This window comes from Leptonychotes weddellii, chromosome 8 (genome assembly GCF_054177405.1).
Source record: "Leptonychotes weddellii isolate Sample4059 chromosome 8, ASM5417740v2, whole genome shotgun sequence".
Lineage (NCBI taxonomy): Eukaryota > Metazoa > Chordata > Mammalia > Carnivora > Phocidae > Leptonychotes > Leptonychotes weddellii.
The window spans coordinates 6168977-6183848 of NC_138376.1; the positions used below are offsets into that span (position 1 = coordinate 6168977).

The 14872-nt window shown below is 42.6% G+C and overlaps 1 protein-coding gene across 1 annotated transcript in view; it reads left to right on the top strand.

Annotated features, from left to right (window-relative positions):
- The first annotated feature begins 12025 nt into the window (after window positions 1-12025).
- Window positions 12026-14872, top strand: part of MBOAT1 (membrane bound glycerophospholipid O-acyltransferase 1) — a 98013-nt gene continuing 95166 nt past the window's right edge. The window contains exon 1 of the mRNA XM_081827615.1: window positions 12026-12333. Coding sequence (XP_081683741.1) covers window positions 12238-12333 — 96 coding nt within the window. The 5' untranslated portion in view covers window positions 12026-12237. The remainder of the gene's footprint in view (window positions 12334-14872) is intronic.

A 14872-nucleotide genomic window follows, 5' to 3' on the forward strand; every position in this document is an offset into this window, starting at 1 on the left:
AGAGGGATCTTTACATAGATTTTTAACTGCTGTCAATTGGAAGAAAATTTATTTTATTATTTTCTTTTCTTTGGCAGAACTAGGAATAGTGGTTAAGAGTTTCAGAAAGGCAGATTTTAACTCAATATGAGCAAAATTTTTAGATAGTATGCTCCTTCCCCTGTATCTATCATGGGTTACATATGAGCCCCATTTGTTGGTTATTTTCTTAGAAGAACCAGTTGACATGAAAGTGTTTTCACTGTTTAAACAGAGTTCTTTCCCGTCCTCCAGTTAATAAGTGAGAGCAGACTGTGTTTGTCTGTGCATCATTATATCTGTATGGTCTGAGACAATGTTGGATAAGTGTTATAATATATAGTCAACAAATGTATGAATAAAAGTGTTGTTGGTTTTCTAAAGTTACTTCAAAAACAATGTTCTACATGTCTTAAGACTTTGTGAATTTATATAATTGACTTAGATTAGCAAAATATTAATTTTTACTTTTAGGCTACAATGCTAAGCACATAGCAGGACTTGACCTCTGTCTACTAAAAAGGAATTGTGGCTTCATTTAGTTTCCATATACTTTATATAAACTATCCCTATGTCCTCTCATACTGTATCATATTGATGGGATAACTTCCCCCCAAAAAACACTTCTTGGAGAAGGACTATGTCTTATCAAACTCCATATGAAAGTACTGGGAGGTTCTAGCCTGCTCAATAGGATGAGAATAAGAAATGGAAATAGAACAATGAGAAAGGAGGAAATAAACTGTAACTTTTAAAAGAAGATGATATGGCTTTCTACATAGAAAACTTAAAAGAAGCTATAAACAAATACATTAACAATAAAAATTTAAAAGGTTGCCATATATAAGATGATAAATCAATTTCAAGAGTACATTACAGCAAACAGGACACGTAAGGTAAAAAAGAAAAATTTACAAGTGCAACAGAAAACACATAGAATTGTTGAATCACCTGTCGTACCCCTGAAGCTAATGTAGCATTGTGTGTCAACTATACTCAAATTAAAAAAATAATAAAAAACTATAAAACTAAAAAAGAAAAATTCAAATAACTCTTACCTTTGTGCGGCGGTGATGCACTGGGAAGGGGCACACAGGGCTTTTTAAGGCACTGACTTTCAAATATTTTATTCACTTTTTCCCTAAAAGAATTTTGAAAAACCATGCATTTGCTCCTACATTTTAAAGTTAACATCAAAAATATTCCATTATAAGTTGAAAAAGTTGCAAAGAATGTAGTTTCCAACATATTGTAAATATTGACATTTAAAGTAAAACTGCTATATTTGGCTCTTAAAAGTATTTAATAGAACATAAAACGGTAATGATTTGATACCGTCACCAACCAACCATTTAAAACACACACAAATAAGCTCTTAATATGAAAAAACGTGTAAATCTTCCCTCTTTCTCTTTGAATCATATTTGTACTCTACTTCCTCCACAAATCTTTGTCCTGATAGGTACGTATGCTTGAAAGTCTTCTACTGATTACCCTTTCAAATTTTCCAAAACAAGATGCATGTAAATGTAATTCTTGACATTCATCTAATTTCCTGACATCATAAGGCTATAAGATAAAAAAAAAATCCTTTGGGTGCCTGGGTGGCTCAGTTGGTTAAGCATCTGCCTTCGGCTCAGGTCATGATCCCAGGGTCCTGGGATCGAGCCCGATGTTGGGCTCCCCGAGCAGGGAGCCTGCTTCTCCCTCTGCCCACAGCCCCCTCCTGCTTGTGCTCTCTCTCTCAAATAAATAAATAAAATATTTAAAAAATTAAAAAAATTCTTCTAGATGGAGTTATCTTTTATAATTATTACTAAATGCTTGATCAAACTCAAATATGTTATAAATATTGATAAATAATAATTTAATATGAAAAGTAAAATTTACTAGAAATACATCTCTTTATAAGAATCATGATCTTATTTCTATGCCTTTAATGAAGAGAAAAGTTTCTACCAGTAAAAACTGGTAGGACTAGCAGTTAGTTTATTTAAATAAAAGATAGAGGGGCACCCGGCTGGCTCAGTCAGTGGAGCATGCGACTCTTGATCTCAGGGTCATGAGTTCGAGCCCCCTCTTGGGTGCAGAGATTGCTAAAAAAAAAAAAAGAAAAAGAAAAACTAGGAGATAGAAAATTATAAGCATTTTATAGGGTGAAATAAGAGGAGGAATCTCAGTAATTACAAAAAGAATCATAATATAATCGTTAAAATAGGTTTTAGTTACTCCATTAAGTGCCACATATCAAAATGGAACAAAATTACATAAAAGTTTTATCTTTGGGTTTTATCCAAAGTTATCCTGAAAATGTTGGCAGTCCCAGAAAACATCCCAGTTACATTGAAAAGAATCAGAATCATTCTGCTTCTTTAGCTGATCAAGATGTTTTTATTTCCAGCAAATGATACACCCTAGGAGAGAGTGTATCTTGAGAATAGCTGAAAATAAATGCTTACTTTTAAGATATGGGGAAAAAAGCCCAAGTTTTGAGTGTTGAATATTTCTTGTCCGTGTTCTCTTTGTTTTGGCCTCCGGGATGTTTTCCCCAGTCTTTGAAAATGGTCCAGGGAAGGAAGAGGTGAAAATCATCACTGCTACCCCTCCATCCTTATCACCGTCGATCTGATTTCAGAGCATCTCCACAGGAACCGAAATGTTTGATTCTAAAACTCATGCTTTACTCTTAACAGAAATATATATAAAATGGGAAACAAAGAAAGCTCTGTGGGTTTACTGTACCCTTAATCCTTCAGGAGACCTGGCATCTGGAGATGAGAAGGTTTACACCCCAGGAATGGTCCACTGTGAGATTTGCAAGGGTTGCTCTGGTCAAGTGGAAGGATTATGTTGAACTTAAGAGTTCTTAGGCAAATTGGCTTTAGGTAGAGTTTATACGGAATTTGGGTATCTAGCAGTAGACTTCCTGAAACTGGTAGGTGCTTATGTATCCTAGAAAGTCCTTATGTACCCAGGAATGGGAGGGTGAGGGTGGGAGGTTGAGTCTCTATTTGAAGAACACTATTGATGGTATTCCTGATGTTCTGTTTCTTAAAACGGGTTGAGGGAACATGCATACCTGTTTTACTATTTTTATTGAAATTACTATTACTATTTACTATTTTTATTTAAATTAAATATATGATAACACTTATAATATGATGTATCTTTCTATAAATATAGTTTAAAAAATCTATGATGTTTGCAGGCAGTTTTATTTCTCTCTCTCTCTGTCTCTCTCTCTCACACACACACACACACACACACATACATACAAGGGGAAACTGCAGCTCAGGAAGATTGGGTTCATAGTGAGAGAGGGAAGCTGAAGGACTCCATAAAAGTCTGTTTTTGCTCCTTTTCTTGCTTCTATTCTTGCTAGGCCCTGTACCTCACCCCACTTTACACAAGCCTCATAATGCATATAGGGTTTGTCCTCCTTGTAAGGGACAAAGAGTTACTGATTTCTTTAAAATCGATAACATTTAAGGAAGGACCAGATGAGAATGACCGGATAAAGCCATCATATGCATATTCCAGACCAAGTGCACTGGACATCTTGACATGAAGGCCTCATGGCTCCAAGGAACAACACCTGGGCCTTTGTCTTTGTTCTTTGTCTTTGTGCCTGGCGGACACATACACCAGACTACTGTCCTCACTAAAAACTTCCAGACCCTGAACAAAGATGAGACTCTCTCCTTTCCTTTCTGAATCTCCCAGACACTCTGTACCTGCATTCTCTTTATACCTTTAATAAACTCTTTCACCTCCTCCTGCCTCGGGATTAATATCCATCCTGGGGGAAGCCAAGGATCCTCTTAGTTGGTCCTGCAGGGGACCCCCTCTGGGTCCTCAGACCTGGCCTGCCTGCATCAATAGGTGTGTGTTCTGTGAAAGGGATCTATATGCAAAATGACCTCCAAAGGCCAAAGGAGCTGGAAGACTGAAGGAAAAGCTCGATAAGTCTAGCTTGATGAGAAATGGTTTATTAGGGGGCCTTAGGGACAGAAATATGTCTTGCACTGCTGTAACAGGAATAGATCTTTGCAACCCACCCCTGGCTAAGACCTGCTTTTATAGTCCTAGAGGCTGGGAATACATGCTGGGGACCACCCAGGAGGAGAATGTTTGAGAATAGGTGTGTGTCATCGTCTTATCTCCAAGGCAGATCAAGGATGTTATGCCACCAGGGAGTACTTAAGGATGTGGTTAAACAAAAGGAAAGAATGTGCGGTGGGGGGCTGTGCTCAAGAAGGTTTTAGGTCACAAAAAGGCCATCATAGCAGATTTGTCCAAGATGGTGTTAGTCTGGTTCACACAGTGTGACAGTTGGGAAAAATGTAAAATTTTCATAGCTGGCAGGAGAATTCATCTCAGGGAAAGAACTGTCTTAAGAAGGAAAATAATAAGCCCTTTAATGGGATAGATTTTAAAGAACTTGGTAAACAAAGTGATAGTTCAATCGTTTTACATTAAAAATAAAGGAATTTGGATAAACTGTTACATATATGGTTAAATGATATTCCATATGGGCGTCAAGACCACTCAACGGGGAAATGACCATCTCTTCAATGAATGGTGTTGGGAAAACTGGACATTCACATGCAAAAGAATGAAATTGGACCTTATCTTCCATCATATCCAAAAATTAATTCAAAATGAATTGCAGATCCAAACGTAAGACCTAAAATTAAAAACTCCTAGAAGGAAACATAGGGGAAAACTTAATGACATTAAACTTGGCAACGGGGGTGCCTGGGTGGCTTAGTTGGTTAATCGTCTGCCTTTGGCTCAGATCATAATCTCAGGGTCCTGGGATCAAGCCCCGCATCAGACTCCCTGCTCAGGGGGGAGCCTGCTTCTCCCTCTCCCTCTGCTGCTCCCCCTGCTTGTGCTCTCTCACTCACTCTGTCTCTCACTCAAATAAATAAATAAATCTTTAAAAACAAAACAAAACAAAAAAACTTGGCAACGTTTTCTTGGATACAGTACCAAACGCATAAACAGCAAAGTACAAAGAGATAAGTGGAACTACATCAAACTTAAAAACTTTTGTGCATCAAAGGACAGACTCAACAGAGTGAAAAAGCAACCTATGGAATGGGAGAAAATACTTGCAAATCAAATATCTGATAAGGAAAGGATTAATATCCAGAATATACAAAGAACGCCTACAACTCCACAACAAAAAATCAAACAACCTGACTTAAAAATGGGCAGAGGACCTAAGTAGACATTTCTCTAAAGAAGATAGCCAGATAGACACAACCACCTGAAAAGATGCTCAACATCACTCATCATCAGAGAAATGCAAATCAAAACCACAATGAGAGATATCACATTATACCCATTAGGATGACTACTGTTTAAAAAAAATTACAGAAAATAGTAAGTGTTGGCAAGGATGTGTAGAAATTGGAAGCCTTGTGCACTGTTGGGGGGAATGTAAAATGGCAAAACTACTATGGAACACAGTATAATGGCTCCTCAAAAAATTAAACATAGAAGTATCAAATGATTCAGCAATTCCATTTCTGCGTATATACACAAAAGAATTGAAAGCAGGGTCTCAAAGAGTATTTGCACACCCATGTTCATAGCAGCACGATTCACAATAACAAAAAGGTGTCTGTTGATGGATGAAAAGCTAATGTGGTCTATACATATAATAGAATATTGTTCAGCCTTAAAAAGGAAGGCAATCCTGTCACATGTTATTACATGCATGTACCTTGAGGACATTATGCAGTATGAAATAAGCCAGTAACCACAAGACACAACCATATGATTGCACTTATATGGGATATCTAAAGTAGTCAAATCCACAGAAACAAAGTAGAATGGTGGTTACCAGGGGCTAGAGGGAGGGGGAAAAAGGGAGTGATTATTTAAAGGGTATAGACACCCCTGTGCTCAAATCCCTGCAATGGCTCCCTATTCCAATCAAAGGAACTGTAGAAATTGTTATAATGGTCTCCAAGGTCCCCATAGCCTATTCCCCAATGCCTTGCTGGCCCATCTGCTTTCTCTCTCCCCTCACTTACTCTGTTCCAGCCTTCTTGGCCAGACTGATGTTTCTCTATCCTGCCAGGCCTATTCCTGTCTTAGGGTCTTTGCTCTAGACAATTCCTCTTTCTGGAATGTTCTGTGCCCAGAAATCCTTGGCTTCCTTCAAGTCTTTGTTCAAATGTGACTTTCTCAATGCAGCCTACCCTGACCACCTTATTGAGTATGTACATTGTTTACCCTGCTGTACTTTTATTCTATGTACTCCTCATCTTCTGGCATACTAATATTATATTTTTTTATTGTTTATGTCTTCCCCTGCTAGAGTGTGAGCTCCATTGGGGGAGTGATTTTTGTCTGTAGCTGATGTGTATTCCAAGCACCTAGAATAGCGCTTTATAAATAAAGTCTCCTTAATAATTATTATATTTGTTCAGTGTTGAATCAGTCTTCACAAGTGAAAACACTGTTTCCCCAAGTGAATCTGGGGAATGCTAATTCTGAAGGATACATCATATACACAAAAAATGTCCTGTGGTCAACTAAGCTTGATGTCCCTTTCTTGGAGATTGACAATTGACATGAGTAAAATTTTTGTGAAAAACCTAAACTTGTTTTACAGGATACTCTGTGAGAATTGACCAATAGTGATTGAAAAATGTTTAGGAATAAGTGAAAGTTGCAGAAATGGCCCATTAGGAATACAGGAAAAGATCCAAGGGAATAGGGGCAAATACCTACTTCAGTCCTATAAATAACAGACTTCACTGTCCACTCAGCATTTAGGGCTGGCCAGCCTAATGTGCTGACCAAAGGCTGCCCAGGCTCTGAAAAACAAGCTGGGTCATGAGGACTTAAATTAGTGGAAAAGAGACAGTCATGAGTCCTGTTGGTTGCATTGATTGCTAGGGAATCATCTATCCATTCAGTCCAAAATATGGTTGTACAAAAAAAAAAAAATTAAAAAAATATGGTTGTGCTTGGCACTATCACTGGGTCAGGTGCAGAACAGAAAGTGAAGAGGAGGGTGAAAAATACAAGAGCTGAGAGAGATTCCAAGTGGTCTCCACGAGGAATACAAAGACTGGGCTTTAGAGTTAATGTTATGGAGTTCTCTGAAACCTATGATGAAGGTGACCTCAGCAGCCACACCCACAGTGAGGCTGGGGGTGCTGCAGAGAGAGTGGGGGCTGAGCATGTCAGCACACCCAAAGACTCAGGGCCATCAGGCAAGGCCCTACCTTGCTTTTTTTTTTTTTAACTGCAGCCAACCAGAGAATCCTGGCAGCATAAGCAGATAGGTTTCTGCCTATCTCTATATTCTCAAGTATTATCTTCGATCATACTTTATTATTCATAGAACACTTCTTTGGCAAGAGTGAGTATTTGGAACACAGCCAGAGAAGCAGGAAGTAAGGGGGTGGGGGAAAGGCCTCTGAATATCCAAGATAGACAGTATGGAGTTTACTTAAGATTGAAATACTTCACTTTTCCCAAAACTCCTTAGGCACTAAGCCAAAGCCTAGTGAAGACAATCTATGGAGTTGCCCAGATCATGGGAGACCCAAAATGGCGGGCAAGGCAGCGACAACTGAAATATGAGAGCAGGAGACTGAAAAACTAGAAAGTAGACACAGAAATTGAGAAAGTTCACCTCTTTGGGCATAATTTTAGGGCAAGGACAAACTCTTGATGCATTAGCGGACTCCAAGACGTAGCTGTTATTGCAGGATGGGTTCTTATTCACCATAATGCCTGACTCACTGATAAAAATTCAGTTGTGATCACTAACTCCATTTAAGTATGTGGGGACGCATTTTGGGAAGCTCTCATGCCCAAAAGATTAAAGTTAAAAATAAAATGTCAGCTCATAAAGGGGAAGCTTCAGCTAAGCAGAGTTAATTAATTTGTTAATTAATCTGTTCCTCTTCTAGGTTTTAGGCTCCAGTCCTGACATTAAGAAGTTATATAAAATCATAGTTATAAATATCGTTCTGAGTATTTTTAGTTAATGGAGTTTTGTTAGCAGGATTTATTTCTGCATTCCATTATCAGTGATTAATTTCTGCTTTGTATTTCTTATAAATGGTTTCTTTCAGAGGTTGGGATATTATTTTGGTTTCTTTTGTCTTTAGACATAAAAGCATTTCCTTGATGCATACATAGGTTAGCACAATGAGATGAGATGTGTTGATTTATCTTGAATGACTAAATTGTACAGTATCCTTAGGGAAAAATGCTAATACTTAACAGTAAGAGCTAAATTTGATAGATGCTCGGTTATATTAATTTATTCATTTTCTGAACATGTACACATATAAAACAATGTTTAACTGTGATCTCAAGCTTAGAAAATATGCTAGGCAGGTAGGTGGCAAAATACTTTCCAAGCATGGACAGGTTGAGCTAGAATGTGAAGAAAATGGAGCACTCATTGCAAAATCTAAATTCCCTAAGGTTTTGTGGGTGATGTTTAAAGAATCTGCTCACAAAGCAAGAGCGATACCCATCGTGGGTCAATTTAGACCATTCTTCAGATTAGCTTTCAAATGTGAAGTGTGGAGTTTAATGTCCTATGCAGGCAACAATTTCTGCTGTTTTCCTGAAGGTGGACTCCTTGTATAATAAAAAGATTTCTGTATAATTAAAAACAACAATGGAATACCCAGGTTTGAATCCTCCTTTCGCTGTTCATTAGCTCTACATGCCACCTGCAAATTACTAGAAATTAGTATTATGGATAAAAATGGAGAGGATGATGGTGACATAATATTAAAAATGATAATATTTCCTGCCCTTCCAACTTCATAAACTTTTTGGGAGGATCAGAAAGGATGATACAAATGAATACGCTTTGTGAATATTATGTAGTATTATTAAGATGGTAACCTTATTTTTACATGGGTTAAATCACTGTAGATGGTGTTGATGTGGTTTGGTCGGTGATTATCTTCGGTTGAGTCTCTTCTGAATGGATTATTAGAATTTTATCTTCTCGAGGGACTAAGTTATACTTTTGTAGGCTTTGAGGACTGTTTTAATTCAGTTTTGTTGTCTGCTTATCTTTGGCTGGTTCTGGCCATGCATGTGATGGGTCTTGAATTTTTATCAGTCCATAGTATCATGCTGCCTTCCCTGAAACATGACAGAATTTTTTCCATATCTTTTTGTCTGGCCTTTAATTTTAAACCAGTCATCAGGATGAGCACTGGGTCTTCTGGATGAGTTCACAATCTGAGCATGGTTCTGTAAGGGAGATTAAATGACTGATCTTGATATCAAGACTTGTTCTACTGCAGATAGAAAACAGGCAAGACAGGGGCGCCTGGTTGGCCCAGTTGGTTAAACGTCTGATTCTCCATCTCAGCTCAGGTCTTGATCTCAGGGTCGTGAGTTCAAGCCCGCATTTGGCTCCCATGCTGGGTGTGGAGCTTACTTAAAAAGAAAAAAAAACCAAAAACCGAAAACCAGACAACACCCCTGCCACCTCATTTTTGAACAGTAAATGTAATTCCTGTCCACGGGGATGACAGGTGCGTCACGTGTGTGGGTGGGCCTCCTGATAGAGAAATGCTTGGTTTTAGAGGAGGCAATGCGACATAAGGACTGAGCGCCCAGGCTCTGGAATCAGACATAGTTTTGCTTAGCCTCCCTAAACCAACCATGATACTTAACTTTGTAAACTCCAGTTTTCTCATCTGTAAAATAGAGATTATAATAACATGGGCTATTGAAACAATTTTTGTAAAGTTATAGCTAATATATAATAATCATTATGATGAATCTATAGTTGACAAAGGATGTGAACAGAGATAAATGGGAAGGAAAAGAGAGTGATGTGTCCATGGTGGAGCTCTTATATGTCTTAGAATTGTAGCCCATCCTTCAGAAGCCTGTCTAATTAATCTGTAATAGAACTGTTCCATTTGCTTGATATTGCAACATCAGATAGTTCTTTTAGCATTAACTGTACCACAGTATCAATAGAACAGAACTAGGAAGATTTAAGTTCTGTGACATTTTGTTTTCAAGATCTAAGCATAGTTACTGCATTTTTAAGGGAAAATTTTAAACTAGATTAGAACCTGTTTTGTTGAGCTGAAGAACATCTGTAGAGGGCTACTCTCTTCACATCTATGTCAATGTGAAGACCATTTTGGGGAGTGTGAAGAGCAGAGATCTGTTTGTAGAAGATTACGAGTGGTCTGAGTACTTCCTTCATAAATACTACCCAAACTGGCCTACTTTTCCTTTCTGGGCGTTCACGTCTAAGTGCTGATTTTTTTTTTTTTTTTTTTTAAGATTTATTTATTTATTTGAGAGACAGAGAGAGAGAGCGAGAGAGCCTAAGTGTGGAGGGGAGGGGCAGAGGGAAAGGGAGAGGGAGAGAAAGTCCCAAGCAGACTCAGCACTGAGTGTGGAGTTGGATGTGAGGTTCAATCTCACCACCTTGAGGTCACAACCTTGAGATCTGGACCTGAGCCAAAACCAAGAATCCCACGCTTAACCCACTGCGCCATCTAGGCGCCCGGATTTTTTTTTTTTTTTTTTTTTTTAAACAGTGCTTTCAAGCCCCTTCTGCCCTCAGACACCTCACTTCAGCTGTCATCCTGCTCAGGGTGCTTTCGTTCTGGTCAGTTTCCAGAACTGTGATATCTAATGAGCCTGTCTAGCCTAGTTGATGGGCAATCATATGCCTGTGACAGCGTGAATGTGGGTGTGGTGAGAGCAGAGATTGTCATCTGCTCTTGGTGGTCTCCCCATCTCCATGCGGACAGGGAATGGGGGTAGGGACATTTTTTTTTCCCCCTCAGAGGGGGAACATAGGTTGAAAAACTCAGGCCTGACAAGCTTGTTGGTGATGAGCTCCTCCAGAAGGCAAGACTGAGGGCTGAGCTGTGGAGGGGAAGTTTTACTAGTGTCTGGCCGGCCTGCAGGTGGATCTGAAGCTGGAGGCCACATGGATAACAATAGGTCTGCCTGAACGTCACTGCCCACCTGTTCGGAGTCTCCTTGGCTCAATAACAGCTCCCAGGTAAACTGCTGATGCAAAATCTTTGGGCCTCGTTTCCCCATGAATCCTGGGGGTTCACATCAGCTCCCCTTTTCCCTGGTTTTCTACCCATCAGCTCAGAGCCCCGCTTTCCTGAAAGCTTTCTTCATCAGCGGGCACACGGCAATTCCTGGGAAGAATCTTCAACACTTTCATGATTCTCCAAACCCATTAATCAACCGAAACCGTTTTCCCAAGTGCCGGTGATAATTTGTCTCCGTCTGGGAACAGAGAGGAAGTGTCCCCCTTTTGAGAACCTGTGCACGAAAAAATGTATCAGAATGCACACATAATAGAAACACCGTTTCTTACAGAGGTAAAATAATTCTCAATCCAAAGGGATGGGAGGAAATGATCAGAGGCTAGCAGTCCTCTGCATTTGCGGGTGTGACACAGATGAGAGTGTAGGAAACAATGTCTTGCTCTGAGGAACGTGAAGAGAGGGAGTCTGGGTGGGGGGCTCCTTGGGCTTCCAGCCTCTGGCAGAGTAACCCTCCGCAGCAAGGACTGCGAGGGAGAAACCTCGAAAGGAGAGCGCAAGAAATGCTAGCGGGCGCGGGGACACGGAAGGGGGGAGCCGAGACTGCAGCGAGACCACAACAGGGTGGGGCCCCGGGGGCTCCCCAGGGAAAGGCGCCCGCCCGGGTGGCCGGGGGGCGGGGGAGGCAGGCCGGCGGGCTCGGGAGGAGGAAGAGGACGGACGCCTCCCGCCCCCGGGGCTGCCCGCCAGCAGCCGCAGGGCGAGGCGACGGCGCCTGCTGGCGTCGCTTTCCCTCTCCCGGTCGGCCGGGGTTCAGGCCGGGCTGGGCGGGCCGGGTGGCGCTCGTGGCCGGGCTCCGCTTCCCCACTTTTCCTCCTTCCCTCCTCCTCCCGGGGCCGTCCCGGGCGGCCGAGCCAATGAGCGCCGAGAGGAGGGCAGCGGGAAGCGCCGCGCGCCCGGCCGCGGCCCTCCTACCGCGCGCGGGGCCGCTGAGCCAACGCCAAGTTTGCACCCCGGGAGCTTGCGGGCGTCGCGGCCCCCCGGCCTGGTAGCTCGGTGCCCGCGAGGGAGGCGGCCGCGCGTGCCTGGGGCAGCCGCCCGCGAGCACTCGGGCTGGCGGCCGGCGAGCGGGGTGGCACGGGCTGGGGCCGGGACAGCCGCCTCCCGAAGATGCAGGATGGCAGGAGAGCCGCCGTCCAGCCTCTCCTACCGCACCACGGGCTCCACCTGCCTGCACCCGCTCAGCGAGCTCCTGGGCATCCCTCTGGACCAGGTAACCGCGGGCGGCTTGGCCGCGCCTGGGGTGAGGGGCGCAGGGACCCTCGTCCCGAGCCACTGCGGGCGTGCGGGCCGGGAGGCACATCTTGGCCACAACCTCCCCCCCCCCCACAACCTCCCCAGCAGATTTTATAGCTACACGCACTCGACAGGTGGGCGTTTTTTCTAACTTGATGTTTTTGTTCTGTAAGTGTGGGGAAAAAAAATTGGTATACCCTGCAAGACAGGTTCAAATGAACTTTTTTTTTTTCTTTTTGAGGTTTTGGGTTGCCTCGTTTCCTGTAACCAAGTTCTAAAGTATTGTGTTACGTGAATCAAGTGTTTTTTTTTTTTCTCGCACCAGTGTCGTCGAGTCTTTATTATTTTTAATCTAGATATCTCTACTTAATGTTGTGCTCGCTTCGGCAGCACATATACTAAAAAAAATTGGAAAGATCTCCCTACTTAAAAGATAAGGTTGATTAGTCTGTAGGCTCCAGCCTATAGCTTTGGAACAGAGACTTGGGTTTTCGACTTTGGCGGTGAAACTTGTCACATCAGAGGGTGGCAATGTTTTGTACCAGGTGCTCTGTCCATCGGAAAGGGAGGAGTTACACCAGGACCCTGTGGTTTTCTGAGGGGCTTTACTTTATTCAGTGGGCTTATCCTTGAGGTCCCAGGCTCCTGAGTGAGTTCGGTCAGTGGGAGAAGAGAGGCACCGTGGAAGTTAGTTGGACTGTCCAGGAATTGTCTGCTACTGTTAAAATAGAAAATGGCAGTAAAGAACAGTAATTCTTGGTAAGAAATCTGCTGGAGGGTTGAGGCTGTCTTACTCATTTTCCTGTCTCTTTAGGTGCTGCAAACTAGATCTGCTATGTATTTCATAGTGAGTCAATAAATACATGTTGATTTAAATGGAATGGGGAGTGCCGGAGGGGGGCCCATTGCATTCTCATTTGGTTTCATACTGAGGTTTGCTCCAGGTTTCTTCCTTTGCTTTTTACTAGTGATTTTTTTTTCTTTTCTTTCCTCTTCTTCTTCCCCCCGCCCCACCCCCCCAAACGGGAGTATACCCGCTGCCCTCTCCACTCACATTCCTTCTGCAAGGAGGAAGTGAGAGCTGGCTGTTTGCCTTATTCAGATACTGTTTACTGAGCCGCCCCTTCTACCTGGCTCCCTCCAAGGATCTGATGCAGAACTCCACCTCAACCCGGCCAGTTGCCTGCTCATCAGTTGCAAAATCCAGAAAGTTAACAAATTGGGAGAGGTATCAGATGCTAACTGGTGCTTCTGTAAATTACTCTTCAATTCCTAGTGAGGATGGAAGAGGTCCAGGGACCTGGGTAAAGGCAGAGATACTAGCAAATTCTTTTGCTCTGAAACTGCCTCAGCTCCCAGCCGAATTTCCTTAAGAGGAATGTGTTTTGTACTTACCCCTTCAGCCCCAGTCCCACCCCCATCAGAATTTATTTTAATTGCATTTTCTGTTTTAAGTTATTTGGCATTGCTAGAGAGAGGAATCCAGAGAGGCTTTTTGTTTGGAAAGGGATAGTTAGGGGACCCCCGACAAGTTACAACGGGGAGGTGCTAGTATGCTAGCTTAACTGCTTTTTAACTGCATCCACCCCATACCCAGTCTCCTAGATTTCTGTCGAAGGAACCTTGTTTTTAATTGGTAAAAAAAGAATAAAAGAGCCTTAAGGATGTGGAAGGCTGGGAGAAGGGGATTTCTGGGATAAACTGAAGGAGAAATGTGGGTGATGGGCAAGGAAGGAGCCCTTGTGATCTCTTGGATCTTCCGATGGCCCCAGCACCCTCCAGCAGGCTCACGTTCTGAGTGACTTTTGATGGGAGAAGCGCGTATAGGGCAATGCCCCAGCTAGCTCATTTAAGGCCGGGGGAAAATCCCAAACCATAAATAATGTGGTTTGAGGCTAAATTGTGGCTTGGGAATTTGGAAGCTTGATGTGTTTTTCTCCCTCACACTTTCAAAGCCTTTTTAAGGTCTTCGAGGTCAGACTGGACCTGCTCTGCCAGCAAACTTCTTTTGTGACCCGCAGGCTGGTATTCAGCCTTAAAGAGCCCCAGTGTCCTCATGGGTGAAATCAGATCTACATTTTGGAGTTGAGAAATTTTATGTAGATCTGAAATGTGCTACATCTGAAAGGTCCTTCATTCAGACAGGGTCCCAGCGGACAACAGAATTTAACTCAGTGGGTTGCAATGAAGAAATTTTAATGAGCTACTTAGAGGCATGTGGGCACCATTCAGGGGATGGTCAGGTACCAAAACTTGGATGCGGAAGGGGAGAGGTGAGGGTGTCCTGTTGCCATCGCCCAGTGAGGGCTGAATCCAGTCCCTGCTGGGATGCAGGTGGGAAGCAGAAAGAGAACCTCAGCCCTTCTCCTCTCCACCCTACAGCCCTTCCGTCTCTTGTCCGTTACCCCCAGTGGTCAGACTCCGCCCATGGGTGGCTGGCCTGGGGTGCCCGGCTGATGTGGTCTACAGGGGCTCCACCCCTGGGACAGAACTTGGAAGAGAAAGGTAGAGGCAGA